Raw genomic sequence first — 15,725 nt, forward strand, 5'->3', positions numbered from 1 at the left:
GGGTGGACTTACCATGTGACTTTTTTATAAGGGAAGTGCTGTCTGTTCCTGTTCCTGGGAGGAGCTACGTCTCACCTTTGCCCTGAAGGATTGTGGGAAAAAAACTATTTGCCCCCTTCCTGATTTCTTATTCTTTTGCATGTTTGTCACACTTAAATGTTTCTGCTCATCAAAAACCGTTAACTATTAGTCAAAGATAACATAATTGGGTACTTATCCGTTAGCCGGGTGCATCCGGCAGGTGGCGCGGATAGTAGGGAAAATGTAACTCTGGTGGAGTTTTGTCGCCACCTGCCGGATGCGCCCGGCTAACGGATAAGTACCCATAATTGAACACAAAATGCAGTTTTAAATGATAGTTTTTATTATTTAGTGAGAAAAAAAAACCTCCAAATCTACATGGCCCTGTGTGAAAAAGTGATTTCCTCCTTGTTAAAAAATAACTTAACTGTGGTTTATCACACCTGAGTTCAATTTCTGTAGTCACCCCAGGCCTGATTACTGCCACACCTGTTTCAATCAAGAAATTACTCAAATACACAGAGAAGTAGACCAAAGGCACCTCAAAAGCTAGACGTCATGCCAAGATCCAAAGAAATTCAGGAACAAATGAGAACAAAAGTAATTGACATCTATCAGTCTGGTAGTAAAGGTTATAAAGCCATTTCTAAAGCTTTGCGACTCCAGCGAACCACAGTGAGAGCCATTATCCACAAATGGCAAAAACATGGAACAGTGATGAACCTTCCCAGGAGTGGCCGGCCGACCAAAATTACCCCAAGAGCGCAGAGAAAACTCATCCGAGAGGCCACAAAAGACCCCAGGACAACAGCTAAAGAACTGCAGGCCTCACTTGCCTCACTTAAGGTCAGTGTTCACGACTCCACCATAAGAAAGAGACTGGGCAAAAACGGCCTGCATGGCAGATATCCAAGGCGCAAACCACTTTTAAGCAAAAAGAACATTAAGGCTCGTCTCAATTTTGCTAAAAAACATCTCAATGATTGCCAAGACTTTTGGGAAAATACCTTGTGGACCGACGAGACAAAAGTTGAACTTTTTGGAAGGTGCGTGTCCCGTTACATCTGGCGTAGAAGTAACACAGCATTTCAGCAAAAGAACATCATACCAACAGTAAAATATGGTGGTGGTAATGTGATGGTCTGGGGTTGTTTTGCTGCTTCAGGACCTGGAAGGCTTGCTGTGATAGATGGAACCATGAATTCTATTGTCTACCAAAAAATCCTGAAGGAGAACGTCCGGCCATCTGTTCGTCAACTCAAGCCGAAGCGATCTTGGGTGCTGCAGCAGGACAATGACCCAAAACACACCAGCAAATCCACCTCTGAATGGCTGAAGAAAAACAAAATGAAGACTTTGGAGTGGCCTAGTCAAAGTCCTGACCTGAATCCTATTAGATGTTGTGGCATGACCTTAAAAAGGCGGTTCATGCTAGAAAACCCTCAAATAAAGCTGAATTACAACAATTCTGCAAAGATGAGTGGGCCAAAATTCCTCCAGAGCGCTGTAAAAGACTCATTGCAAGTTATCGCAAACGCTTGATTGCAGTTATTGCTGCTAAGGGTGGCCCAACCAGTTATTAGGTTCAGGGGGCAATTTCTTTTTCACACGGGGCCATGTAGATTTTGAGTTTTGTTTCCTCACTAAATAATAAAAACCATCATTTAAAACTGCATTTTGTGTTCAATTATGTTATCTTTGACTAATAGTTAACGGTTTTTGATGAGCAGAAACATTTAAGTGTGACAAACATGCAAAATAATAAGAAATCAGGAAGGGGGCAAATAGTTTTTCACATCATTGTAACTTTAGTCGTTATCTATGTAAAAGAGCTTCTCTAAGCTTGCCAAAGACAGTCCTATTTTCTAAAGAGCAAATAAAAGCTTAAAGTGGACCTGAACTCTTGCACAGGCCAAAAGGAAAACAGAGAGAAATGCACCCGGTGTGTTTTTTAGAGAGAAGAGCCTGTCTAATTTTGCCTCCACATCAAGGGCTTGATTCACAAAGCGGTGCTAACCTAGTTAGCACGCCTAAAGACTTTTGGGCGTGATAAGCATTGCACTAAGTAGGTTAGCACCGCTTTGAGGGTAAAATTTGTGCACAAAGTTTTGCGCGCGCAAAGTCCGGTGCGCGCGAAATGTTGCATAGAGTTTAATGGCGTTGCACGCGTAAACTTTGCGCGCGTAAACCTTTACACGCAAAACTTTGCGCACAAGTTTATTTTATCACGCCTAAACTGAGTTTAGGCGTGATAATGGGCTTTTCACCAGCGTGCTAACAGTTAGCACAGCTTTGTGAATCAAGCCCCAAGTATTCACAAGTGTAATTTGATCTCACAGGTGTGTCAGCACAGAAACTGGGCAGTCTTGGCAGACAAAGCCAATATATAAACACAGGAAGTAAATCCTTTGCTTCCATGAAAGCAGGAAATAGACACACTGCAGATTTATTGCAGGAGTATTGTACGCTATTAAAAAAAAAAAAGTTTTACTTTAAAGGTTATTATGCTGTTGCTCAACTAATTTTCTAAGTTCAGGTCCGCTTTAAAAAGGCAATAAACAGTGAGAGACAGCTTGAGATAAGGTTTTGCTGCAGGAAAGTTACAAAAGGTTTATTAGTTATGTCTCTTTTACAGCTTAAAAGAAAGAATGTGGATTCTAAACTGCAACTGTGACAGTCTGAAGAAATGTTATAAATAAAGCTATATATAACTAAAAATAAATGAGACTATTTTCTTTGCTAGTAATGTTCTATTTCTTATCCGTACTACACATATAATACATTATCTCATAAGTGTATTTTCACTGTAACAAATTACAGCCATTTGGGATTCATTATCCGTACTGTAAAAATGCCTACATGATATGCATTGAAGACAATGGAAATCCTGAAAAAGAACTCACTTGAGATGGTGAATGTTGGGGACGATACAGCTGTGAGGTACACAGACTATTTTTGGAATACCCGTTGTCCCTGACGTGTGCAGAATGTAGGCTAAGCACTGGTTTTCTCTGAGGTCAATGCACTGTGTGCTCAGTGGCATATCACTGGAAGTCACATGGAGCTGATTTTTAATATTTGCTGCTTCATCTGGACAATTTGTTGAAGATACAATTTCTATCTCACGCCTTACAGCCTTAAACAGTGTAATGTCAAGATGCTGCACTGTGGAGGAATCCTGTTCAGTACAGTCAGGGAACAGCTGTCTGAAAAACTGTAGCAACACAAACCACAACAGTTATGCCATAAGAAATAGAAGCATATATACATGTTACTATGTAAACATAGCCATATAAACTGTGTCTATACAGAACTTATATTTGCAAAAGACTATGCACTATCTGCTGCTATTTCCAGAATCTTCGGCTGCTACTATGAGGTCTCTCGGTTACTAAACTTTAGGGTTGAAGTGAACCTTAACTGTGGAGAAAAAAAAAAGTTTAACTTACTTGGGTGCTTCTACCGGCCCCCTGCAGACGCCCTGTGCCCATGCTGTCATGGAACAATCCTCCTGTCCCCGCTGCGCCTAAGTTTTGCTGGCAGCGCTCATCCTTGCTCACATCACTGTAGCCATCCTGGGCATGTGCAGTACGAGAAACATTTTGTACTGCGCGTGGGCAGGACAGCGTCATGAGGACGCACACAGCCAAGGCCGCACAGGTGCAGTAGCCCGGCGATTAGTCGCTGAAAATGAAACTTAGCAGCTGCGGGGGACTTGGAGGATCATTACGTGACGGCGTGGGCACAGGACGTCTGCAGCGGGTCGGTAGAAGCCCCAGGTAAGTTAAAGGGGCACTACAGCGGAAATATGTGCAAACATATACAAATAAGGAATACGTTTTTTTCCAGAGTAAAATGAGCCATAAATTACCTTTTTCCTATGTTGCTGTCAATTACAGTAGGTAGTAAAAATCTGACAGAAGCGACAGCTTTTGGACTAGTCCATCTCTTCATAGAGGATTCTCAGGGATTTATTCATTTTCAAAAGCACTTAGTGAATGGCAGTTGCTCTGTCCAGCTGCCAAAAAACTGTAGCGAGCTGGGAAGCCGGCCAGCATCATTGTTTAAAACCTTTTTAGAGAATATCTTTATAAAGAATAAAAGCCTTGCTGAGAATCCCCTTCTGTCAGATTTCTACTACCTACTGTAAGTGACAGCAACATAAGAGAAAAGTAATTTATGGCTCATTTTACTCTGGAAAAAACGTACTTCTTATTTGCCTATGTTTGCACATATTTTACGATTTTTCGCCATAGTGCCCCTTTAAGCTTTTTTTTTTCCATCCACAGTCAAGGTTCACTTATTACTGCTCCACTCCCGTGGTCTGACATTTACATAAAAAAAATACTTCACTTGAAGCAAGTGGTTTCAGTGCACAAAACTAGGCGCCCCATAGCAGTAATGTTATACTGTGCGGGGCGTGAGGGCAATTTGGTGCTGAATTACATCTCCCTGCGACGACTCAGAGGTGGAATAGTATTTTACTCCGCCAGGGATTTGAGTGACAGCAGTGTGAGATGTCACTCGGGAACAACAATGGCAGCAACCCTGGAATCACAACGCTGCATCTCTGCTTCTCCTTTCAGAGAGGAAGAAAAGCGGCAAGGAGAGGTGGAGAAGGGGCCTAGAGAGGAAGTGCAGGGCACGTTGAGCCAAGGAAGGGGCATTCCTAAGGTCTGAGAGGGTGTGCTGCAGGCGTCCCTCTCCTGCAAAAAGCACCACTTCTGTTCTCAAGCTGCTGACAAGCTCCTTGTCGGCAATTCCGTGGTGGTGGTGGGGGGGGGGTGTTTTTGGAGGAAGTAAGGAGAAAGTGCGGGAATGACAGAGGTATGCGATTACATGACTCTGCGTACCAATAATTATAAACATTCCACCTCAGGTACACTTTAAGGGGAGTAAATGAGTGTGAGAAGGGAAAAATACCTTGAGGTATGCTTTTTGCAGCACTGCATCCTGACTGACTTAATGCATACCAAACAAAGCAGTTGATCATGCCAAAGTCTGCTTTCAGAACTGATTTTCAGGCACTGCAGTTTCTAACATTACTTCTTGGTGGATGTTTCATGCAAGTTTTAGGACGTCATCTGTTCTATTTTCATAACATGCCAAATTTAATTTACACTTATGGAGAATGAATGTAAATTATTTGCAGATCTACTAAATGCTGTCCTTACTTCAACTCTGCTGTTTTCCACCAAGATGTGGTGCATTTTACACCGTTCCATGAGAGAAGACGTGAAGTGTGCGGGAGCTGTTGGGTCTACTGGGGAGTAGGCTGCTGGTACCTGGAGAATCCTAGCAAAGAAAGCAGAGTAAATACAACTCAACTGCAGATATTAACCGAGGTGACATGTGACATGATGAGATAGACATGTGTCTCAGGACCCTTAAAGGACAACCGAGGTGACATGATGAGATAGACATGTGTATGTACATTGCCAAGCACAATGAAAGTGGAACTCAGCTCACAACCTCCACCCACCGGCAGTGCAGGAAAACTGGCTGCTAAGACCTCAAATCCAGTACTGTAGAAAGTGGAATCCGCACGATGTTGGTGGAATCAAAAATTGCTTTATTTAATCAATACACATGACAAGCTAAAATCCATCACCACATGCTGACATGTTTCGGGCGTTACACGCCCTTAATCATAGCATAGGCACAAGTGAGGAGGGGTGACCCATATATAGAACAGAGCCACACCCAGTAACACATGCTCAAATAACCCCACCCACAAAGAGGAGTGCATATAAAACTATTGGGGAAAAAAAAGACGACAAGAAGAGCCCCCAATTGATTAATCAAATACATAAAAACATAGTACAAAGGTAAAAGGTGCATATGATTAAGCACAATTTACCATTAAACAGCAATGAATGTAAGAATCTTCATGAAATTGTAAAGTCTAAACATACAATTAAATAAAAACGACAGGTAAACATGAACAATGCAACCACTTTAAGTGACTGAGTTAAGGTCCCATTTAGCGTTGAGCCCTCCTGGCAAACGCGTCCCTAATTGGAAAATCCAATACGCCTCCCGGGTGAGGAGTCGTTTATAGACATGCCCCCCTCTCGTAGGCCTCAGGACACGCTCAATACCCTGAAATTAAAAAGAGGACATGTCGCCTGAGTGGACCGATCTAAAGTGCTTCGCTACATTAGACACCTTTAATGTTAACCAGCCCACTCCCCTAAAATGTTCCGCTATACGTTGTCTGAGGTGTCTGGTGGTGCAACCCACGTATTGAATGTGGCATAGAGAACATGAAATAAGGTAAATTACGTACTTCGTGTCACAATTAATGTATTGTTTGATGGGAAAAGTTTTACCATTAAAAAGAGAAATAACAGAACGAGTAGATTTATGAACAACACAGTAGTTGCAGGTTGAAAAATTGCATCTATAGGAACCTGGGGTGGTCAACCAGCACGGCCGTTGTGTATTGGGGGAGAATAGATTAGGTGAAAGAATGCTCCCTAGTGTAGGAGCCCTCCTGCTTGCAAATCTAACTCCCTGTTTAACTATCTGGTTGAGAGTATCATCGGCCTGTAGCACAGGCAAAGGTCTCCTCACAATCTGTATAATTTGTTTATATTCCTGACTATAAGTAGTCACAAAGGTCGTATCAGTGTTAGACTGTGGCAGCGTCTGGCGGGAGCCAGAAATTAATAGTTCTTCCCTAGTTTTCATCAAGGCCCGCCTCCTCCCCCTCTCTATCATCCAACTTGGATACCCACGCTCCGCAAGACGAGAACTCACAGCATCCAACTCCACCCCAAGGGCCGAAGCATCAGAACAGTTGCGACGTGCCCGAATTGACTCACCCACCGGAACCGCACGGATGGTATGAGACGGGTGGCAACTCTTAGCCCTCAGGGTGGAGTTGCCACTGCAGGGCTTGCGGTATGTGCCGGAGACAACAGAGGCTAAAGAGGAATCACCTCTAAGTGTGAGATCAAGATAAATGACCTCCATAGGAGACCACTGGGAGGTGAACACCAGGTTCAGAGAGTAAGCAATAAGAAACTCCACAAATTGTAGTGCCTCGTCGCGCGTGGCCTCCCAGACGACCAGCAGGTCGTCTATATACCTGCCATACCACATAATGTGACCCGAATAGATATTTGTGTCACTAAACACGTGGAGCTCCTCCCACCAGCCCATATATAAGTTGGCCAGTGAGGGAGAAAATTTTGCTCCCATTGAGGATCCACAACGCTGTAAATAAAAAATCAGATTCAAAAAGAAAATAATTGTGGGTGAGCAGATATTGGATGGCACGAAGAACTGAAGGTCCCCAGAGAAAGCAGAGTACCTGGCCATATGATAATCGAGAGCGTCCAAAGCGAGAGCATGAGGAATGCAGGAATATAATGATTTAACATCTTGTCATGTGTATTGATTAAATAAAGCCATTTTTGATTCCACCGACATCGTGCGGATTCCACTTTCTACAGTACTACATTGCCAAGCACACAAAAAAACTATCAGGTATGTAAGTGCCAGTTTCTGCCAGGGTCGGACTGGGTCAGACTATAGCATAACCCTCACTAAATAGTAATTATGGCCACAAACACTTTCCTTTCAGTAAATGGCTTCTGAGAGCAAGAAAGACATAAAAAGGGTCAATAATTCATAGATTTGAGCTTTAGCATACTTCAATGAAGGTGTTATTGAGCAGAGACAATGAACCAGTAAAAGCTTAAAAACTAGATTTAAATATAAAATAAAACTGTGGGATATCTAAAAAAAAGTCATTTTTAGGAGAATGAGGATAGATACAATTTTTTTTCTCATCAGTTTATTTTCATCTCGGATGTCCCTTAAAGGGGCATTTAAGTCAAACAAAAAAAATGAGTTTTACTCACCTAGGGCTTCCAATAGCCCCCTGCAGCTGTCCGGTGCCCTCGCCGTCTCCCTCCGATCCTCCTGGCCCCACCAGCAGCCACTTCCTGTTTCGGTGACAGGAGCTGACAGGCTGGGGACGCGAGTGATTCTTCGCGTTCCTGGCCACAATAGCGCCATCTATGCTACTATAGCATACATCATATACCATATAGCAGCATAGAGGGTGCTAATGTGTCTGGGAACGCGAAGAATCACTCGTGTCCCCAGCCTGTCAGCTCCTGTCACCGAAACAGGAAGTGGCTGCCGGCGGGGACAGGAGGATCAGAGGGAGACGGCGAGGGCACCGGACAGCTGCAGGGGGCTATTGGAAGCCCCAGGTGAGTAAAACTCATTTTTTTTGTTTGACTTAAGTGTCCCTTTAAAGAGGAACTCCAGTGAAAACTAAACATTAGCTTACCTAGTAATTTTATTTTAGGTAACCCTCCAGGACAGGTATACATTGAGATCTGGCCCCTCCCAGGAAACAGGAAACATCCACAAGCCTCTCTATAAGTAAAAAGATTTGTCAGGTATCCGGCAGTATATAACCAAGAAACAACTACCAACAGGTCTCAACTCCTGACACCTAACCAATAGTGTATTACAAATATACATAATTACTATTATTAACACTTGCCACCTCTTTCATGGTGCTGCACAAAGTCAAGATATATTCATATATATACATAAACAATATATACATATCTTAATCATAACGGAACAATATGGGTGGGTTACCCCACCTGTCCTGGAGGGTTACCTAAAATAAAATTACCAGGTAAGCTAATGTTTAGTTTTTTCCATTAACCCTCCAGGACAGGTATACATCGAGATGATACTCAAGAAAACACTAACCTTAGGGTGGGCTGACCGCATGTAAGACTTTCCTTCCAAAGTCCTGGTCTGATGAAGATATCCGATCTAGTCTGTAATGCCGCATAAACGTTCCCAGATTCTTCCACGTTGCTGCCTTACAGATTTCCAGAGGAGAAGCACCAGCTCTGAAGGCCCAGGTTGTTGCTGTCCCTCTCGTAGAGTGAGCTTTGAGATTCTTTGGGCGTACAACCTCCATAATTTTATATGCTTCCAAAATGCATAACTTAATCCAGTTAGCTATCGTTCTTTTTGAAGCTTTCTGCCCTACTAATTTGCCTGTGAAATTTACAAATAATGCTTCAGTCTTTCTTAAATCTTCCACACTTTCCAAATAATCTTTAAAGAGAATCTGTATTGTTAAAAGCGCACAAAAGTAAACATACCAGTGCGTTAGGGGACATATCCTATTACCCTCTGTCACAATTTCGCCGCTCCTCGCCGCATTAAAAGTGGTTAAAAACAGTTTTAAAAAGTTTGTTTATAAACAAACAAAATGGCCACCAAAACAGGAAGTAGGTTGATGTACAGTATGTCCACACATAGAAAATACATTCATACACAAGCAGGCTGTATACACCCTTCCTTTTGAATCTCAAGAGACCATTTGTGTGTTTCTTTCCCCCTGCAGCTATCTTCCACTGAAGTGTCAGGCTGTTTCTTCCTGCAGAGTACAGACAGCTCTGCCTGTATGTAATTCCTCAGTGTGTGAAAGCCCAGCCAGCTCAGAGGAGGATTTATCCAGCTTGTAAAAGATAATAGAGCAGAGAGAAGCTGCACTAATCTAAATAACACACAGCAGTGTGCAGAGAGGGGCCTGGAGGCGGGAGATGCATCACAGAACCACAACACCGAAGAACTTGGCAGCCTTCCAGACACAGGCTGACAAGTCTGACAAGAGAGAGATAAGTTGATTTATTACAGAGATGGTGATAATAGAACGTGCTGCAGTAAGCCAGAACACATTAGAATAGCTTTTGGAACTTGTAGGATGATAAAAAACAGGATGCAATTTTTGTTACGGAGTCTCTTTAAGTATTTGTCTCACATCTAATAAATGTCGTTCCTTTTCTTTGTCATTTGTCGGAATTGGATAGAGAGTTGGCAGTATAATTTCCTGAGATCTGTAAAAAATATCTCCAACCTTTGGAATAAACTCTGAACTAGTTCTAAGGACTACCCTGTCCTTATAAAAAATACAATAGGGTTCCCTACAGGATAATGCCTCTAATTCACTAACTCTTCTTGCAGAGGTAATTGCTACCAAAAAAATAGTTTTAAATGTTAACAAACGCAAGTCCATTTCTTTGTGGGAATCGAAAGGAGGCCTAGTTAATTCCTTCAATACTAAGGATAAGTCCCACTTCGGAAATGGTTTAACCGCAATTGGCCTATTCCTTTCTATTGATCTCACAAAACGAGCAATTAAAGGATGGGTGGCCAATTGTCTGTCCAAAAAAACAGAAAGTGCTGAAATTTGTACTCTCTACTCTACTCTCTACTACTTCTCTACTCCACTCTGGAGAAACTCTAATACTGTAGCAATCTCATTAGACTTAAATCCTGATTGTTCCTTCCATAAATTATATGTCTTCCAATACTTCAGGTATATTGCCCTCGTATTCTTCTTCCGACTCTTAATGAGTGTGTCTATCACCTTGTCTGATAAGCCATAGCTTTTTAGAATCCGCTCCTCAGTAACCAAGCTGTTAACTTCCATTTTTTGATGTCTGGGACCAGCTGCCTCTGAATTAATACTAAATTGTCCTGAACAGGCAGAGGTAATGGATCTGCTACTTTTAACTTCAGCAGCAGAGGATACCATGATCTTCGCAGCCAATTCGGGGCGATCAGAACTACTTTCGCCTTGGATGCTGCAATCTTTCTCAAAACTAGAGGTAGAAGGTTCAATGGTGGGAATGCAAACGCTAGACTGAAGTCCCATGTTTGAGAAAGAGCATCCACTGCCATCGGATTGTCTTTGGCGTTCAGGGAAAAAAAACTGACGACATTTGGTATTCTCTCTGTTGGCGAACAGATCTATGACTGGAGTTCCCCAAACGGATGTTATCCATTGGTATACATCGTTGTTCAATTGCCATTCCATATTCGATAGCTGTTTGCGACTGAGTAGATCTGCTAGTAAATTCATAGAACCCTTTAGATGAATTGCTGTAAGTGACAACAGAGTCTGTTCTGCTATGTTCAAGATTTCCAAAGCTAGTGTCAATAGTTTGTGTGATCTCGTTCCTCCTTGGCGATTTATGTAGGCTACGACTGTGGAGTTGTCTGTCCTTAGCTGCACATGCTTTGCCGTTATCAAATGTTGAGTTGCTATAAGGGCTAACTTGACCGCCATTAATTCCCTGTAATTTGAGGACTGGCTTCTCATATGCTGCTGCCAAAGACCCTGTACTTTGAAATCCTGCACATGGGCCCCCCATCCTGACAGACTTGCATCCGTGGTCAGGATTACTTGTGTAGGGAACTGCCAAGCTCTGCCCTGAGATAACGAGTGGGGAACCGTCCACCATTCTAAGCTCTCTTTCACTGTCTCTGGAATTTCTATCAATCGGTCCAGAGACTGGATTGTCTTGTCCCAATTTCTCAACACCCAGGACTGCAGTATACGTGCATGTTTTATGGCCCACTGCACTGCTGGAGCTACTGAGTTTAACAGACCCAACAGCCTCATTGCATTTCGGATCGAAATTACATTGCTTTTCCTGAAATCTTCCGTCTGTTGCATGAGTTTCGCAACTTTTTGTTCCGGTAGGAACATTTTCTGTTCTATTGAATCTATCATAAATCCTAGAAAGAGAATCCTCTGAGTGGGCTCTAATTGTGATTTCTCCAGACTTATAATCCATCCCGCTTGTTGAAGCTCTTCCACAACTATCTCCCTGTGTAGTAATAATGTTTGTCTTGAATCTGCCACTATCAATAGGTCGTCCAAGTAAGGAATAATCATTATTCCCTTCTTGTGTAAGTGGGACACTAGCTCGGCAATCACCTTGGTGAAAATTCTTGGAGCGGACTTTATGCCAAAGGGGAGGCAGCGGAACTGATAATGGGTTATCATTGTACCCTCTTTCACCGCAAACCGGAGAAATCTTTGAGATTTCGCTTCTATTGGGACATGCCAATAGGCGTCCTTCAAGTCGATGCTGAGCATGAAACAATTGGCTGTTAGCAATGTTCTGAGAGAATAAATCGATTCCATTCTGAACTTCTGATGTTTTATAAAGGGGTTCAGTGGTTTGAGATTTAAAATTAGTCGATACTTTCCTGACGGTTTTTTCACCAGGAAGATTTTTGAATAAAATCCTCTCTTTTGCTCCAGGATTGGCACCAAAGTGACTACCTTCCTTGTTAACATGTCTTGCAGAATGCAAGACATGGCTGCCTGTTCCTCGACTGACCTTAAATGTTTAGTCACTTCGAATTTTACTGGGGGTTTTTGATGAAATACTACGTGATACCCCAGTTTGACCAGATTGAGGATAAATGGACTGGTTGCAAATTTTTGCCACTGTGGGAAAAAAGCGCCCAACCTTCCCCCCACAGCTTGTTCGCTGTCACTGCTGTCTCTTAGCGGCGGGGTCTGAACCGCCAAACAATGCGTTTGGTCTGTTTTGCTCGCGTGAAAAAGACCAGGGCTTACGTCTATTTTGGGGTTTGGCTTTATTTTCTTGACGGTTCTTACGAAAAAATTTCTTCCCCTGTCTAAATGGTCTCTTTTTGGGGAACCCCTTGTTTCTGTCTGATGTTCGTTCCAATATTTCATCCAATTGTGGACCGAACAACAGATCACCAGAAAAAGGAATAGTACATAACTTGTTTTTAGATATATTACTACCCTCCCAGGTCTTGATCCAGATATTTCTCCTGGCTACATTAGACAAAGCTGCAGCCCTTGCTGTAAGGCGAATGGACTCTGTTGCAGCGTCAATAATAAAATGTATGGCTTTGAACATCACGGTAAAGGAATTTAAGATTATTTCTTTACTGGATCCCATCTTAATGTGACGCATTACCTGATGCATCCACAGATCTAAGGTGCGTCTCACACACGTAGTTGCAGCCGCTGGACGGAAATTTGCCCATATAGCAGACCAAGTCTTTTTTAGAGCAAACTCTGCTTTTTTATCTGATTGGTCTTTAAGGAAACCTAAATCCTCAAAGGATAACTCATTTTCCTTTTGTACCTGTGAAAAGGCCGCATCCAGCTTAGGACATTTGTCCCACAGCTTACAGTCTTCCTCTGCAAAAGGGAATCTTCTTTTAAACCCCCTACACAAAAACACTTTCCTATCTGGGTTTCTCCACTGGCTATCAATTAATTGCTTAGTTGATGAATGTACAGGGAAAACCATTGGTTTCTCCCCCTCCATTCCTGCATACAATGCATCATGTGTAGATACTGAAGAAGGCGTTTCATCTTTTAACCCTAAAGAATCATAAATTGCCTTTAATAACTCATCTGTCTCACTGGCAGAGAACTTGAATTTAGACGGTTTATCCTGATCTTTCTCTGATAATTCTTCCTCAGAATCACACTCAGAAATCTCATCTGAGTATTCTTCTGGTTCAGAATCTGACAAAACAGGACGATCCGTTTTTGCAGTTGCTTTCTTATGCCCTGTCTCAGAAGGTAATGTTTCTCCTATAGAGACATCAGTAGATTTCCCCGTAGGTATAGCTGTTTTATCTATAGGATAACCAGTTGGAATTTGTTGCGGGCTTGTATCTATAACAATAGGAGACTGAGCAATGACCACAGGTTGCTGTATAACCGGCTGTGCAGCAGGAGCAGCAGAAGGTACAGTTCCAGAACTAGTCGGTATTTGTACAGGTGGTTAATTAATAACAGCTTGAGCAGACATGGACTCTCTAAAGACCTTCATAGATTCTGACATTTCTTTGCGGACCATTTTCAAAAAATCTTTATAAGCCACAGCAGATTCTTCATTCAAAACTCTAGTAGAACATTGCTGACATAATAGCTTATTCCAAGGCACTGGCAGCTTCACATTACAAGAAGGACAGCGTTTTTATAGGCCTAACAGGTTCTGATGCTTCAGTAGCAGTGGTAACAGTTGAAGCTGAAGATGAAGCTGCAGTCTGAAAAACAGATAAAGTACCACTATTGAAAACAGCCTTAGCCTATTTTCAAAACACACCACCATGTGAGCAACTTCCCACCGAAAGCTATGTCACCAGCAAAATCCCCCAAAAAAACACAGTACTAACAAAGAGCCACCACAGAAGCCTCCACATAAACAGCTGTTTGTATGTGCATTAATGATACCTTAGTATCCGGCTTTGGCTCCTGCGTCTTGGATTCCTCCTGAGCAGCCTGCTGGCCCACGCTCAGAGCAGACGCCGACTGTGTCTCCATTTTGCGTGCTGCACGAGTGCAGAGACGCTGGGGACGCTGCCCACTCTTCTATCCGGCGGGCGGAAGTGACGACACCGGAACCGGAAGTACTCCAGACGCCCTCTTGGATTATGGCACGCTATGCCCCACTCAGCCTCCTCTTTCCGCATAGCGTTCAGTCACCATTCCAGCCGGCGGCACCTGCCAGTAAGAAGCTGCAGCAGCCCTCTCTCCTTTCAGACCATCCACAAAGGCAATATGGAGAGGTAAGCGGACAACACAGGATAACAAACCTAATGCTCCTGGACATGCCTCCGCCGCACCAACAGCCCTTAGCCCCCCAAGCTCTCCAGGACTGAAGCGCAGGTATAGAGAGACCTGACCCTGGACAGGAAACATCCATACTGCCGGATACCTGACAAATCTTTTTACTTATAGAGAGGCTTGTGGATGTTTCCTGTTTCCTGGGAGGGGCCAGATCTCGATGTATACCTGTCCTGGAGGGTTAATGGAAAAAATAATGTAATAAAAAATGTTTACAATAATTATGTATAAATGATTTAGTCAGTGTTTGTCCATTGTGAAATATTTTAAATCCCTGATTTAGATTCGGACATTTATCACATGGTGAAATTTTTTACTGCTGGCAGGTGATGTAGCTGCTGCTTGCTTTTTTGGCAGTTGGTAACAGCTGTAAACAGCTATTTCCCACAATGCAACAAGGTTCACAGAAAGGAAACTGCCAGGACCATGGTCCTCGCATGTTTCCTGTGGGAGGAGTTTCACCACAATATCAGCCATACAGAGCCCCCTGATGATCAGTTTGTGAAAAGGAATAGATTTCTCATGTAAAAGGGGATATCAGTTACTGATTGGGATGAAGTTCAATTCTTAGTCACTGTTTCTCTTTAAGGACCAGAGACCTTTTTTTTCCTAGGAAACCAGATGTGATCAGTGTGATTGGTTTACAGTGATCGTGGGGTCAAGAGCCAATAAAATTAGCTCCTGACCGTGATACAGAGCTCTGCTGTCAGTGTGACAGCAGGGCGAGCGGGACGCAGTATAGGCGCAAATTACTGGAATGGCGTGTGCACAATCGTGGAAGTTGAAATCTATGCCCAGCCCCGGTACAGATGAACAAAAACAGGGCCTAGATTTAAACTAGCATTGTATGGAAGTGGTTAAATACAGTAGCAAAGAATTTAAAAGGTGGCTGTACACTGGTCCATGTGGCCAACAGACAGATCCCTCTCAAATCATTATCTGATCAGATAAAACTGCAACCTTATTAGGACGGGATCTTCCTTCTCTCTCTGTATCATAGCTTGTATTTGTTATGTATTGAAGTTTATAATTTACATTTATAACAAGAAAGAAACTCCTGTCAGGGGCAATGCTATTTTAAGAATTGTACAGGGGTTGAAGTAAATATGTTTTTACCAAGAGGTGCTACTTTACGCTATTGTGTTTCAAATCACAATTTTTGTTTTTGTACAGTGTTTAATTGCATGATGTTTTAAAAAACAAATGACAATAAACTAAACGCATTGGCTGTATTTGG

The 15,725-nt window shown here is 42.7% G+C and overlaps 1 protein-coding gene across 5 annotated transcripts in view; it reads right to left on the reverse strand.

Moving 5' to 3' along the window:
• The window catches only part of AASDH (aminoadipate-semialdehyde dehydrogenase), a 161,200-nt gene that overhangs the window by 141,055 nt on the left and 4,420 nt on the right, over positions 1-15,725 (reverse strand). For all 5 annotated transcript variants that reach the window (XR_011030970.1, XM_068278600.1, XM_068278597.1 and 2 more), the window contains 2 exons: positions 5,196-5,316; positions 2,925-3,235 (listed from right to left, as the gene is read on the reverse strand). Coding sequence is in view for 4 of the 5 variants with exons in the window: in XM_068278600.1 (XP_068134701.1) it covers positions 2,925-3,235; positions 5,196-5,316 (432 nt within the window). In the remaining variant the exon portion in view is untranslated. The remainder of the gene's footprint in view (positions 1-2,924; positions 3,236-5,195; positions 5,317-15,725) is intronic.

This window comes from Hyperolius riggenbachi, chromosome 1 (assembly GCF_040937935.1).
Source record: "Hyperolius riggenbachi isolate aHypRig1 chromosome 1, aHypRig1.pri, whole genome shotgun sequence".
In the NCBI taxonomy this organism is placed as follows: Eukaryota; Metazoa; Chordata; class Amphibia; order Anura; family Hyperoliidae; genus Hyperolius; species Hyperolius riggenbachi.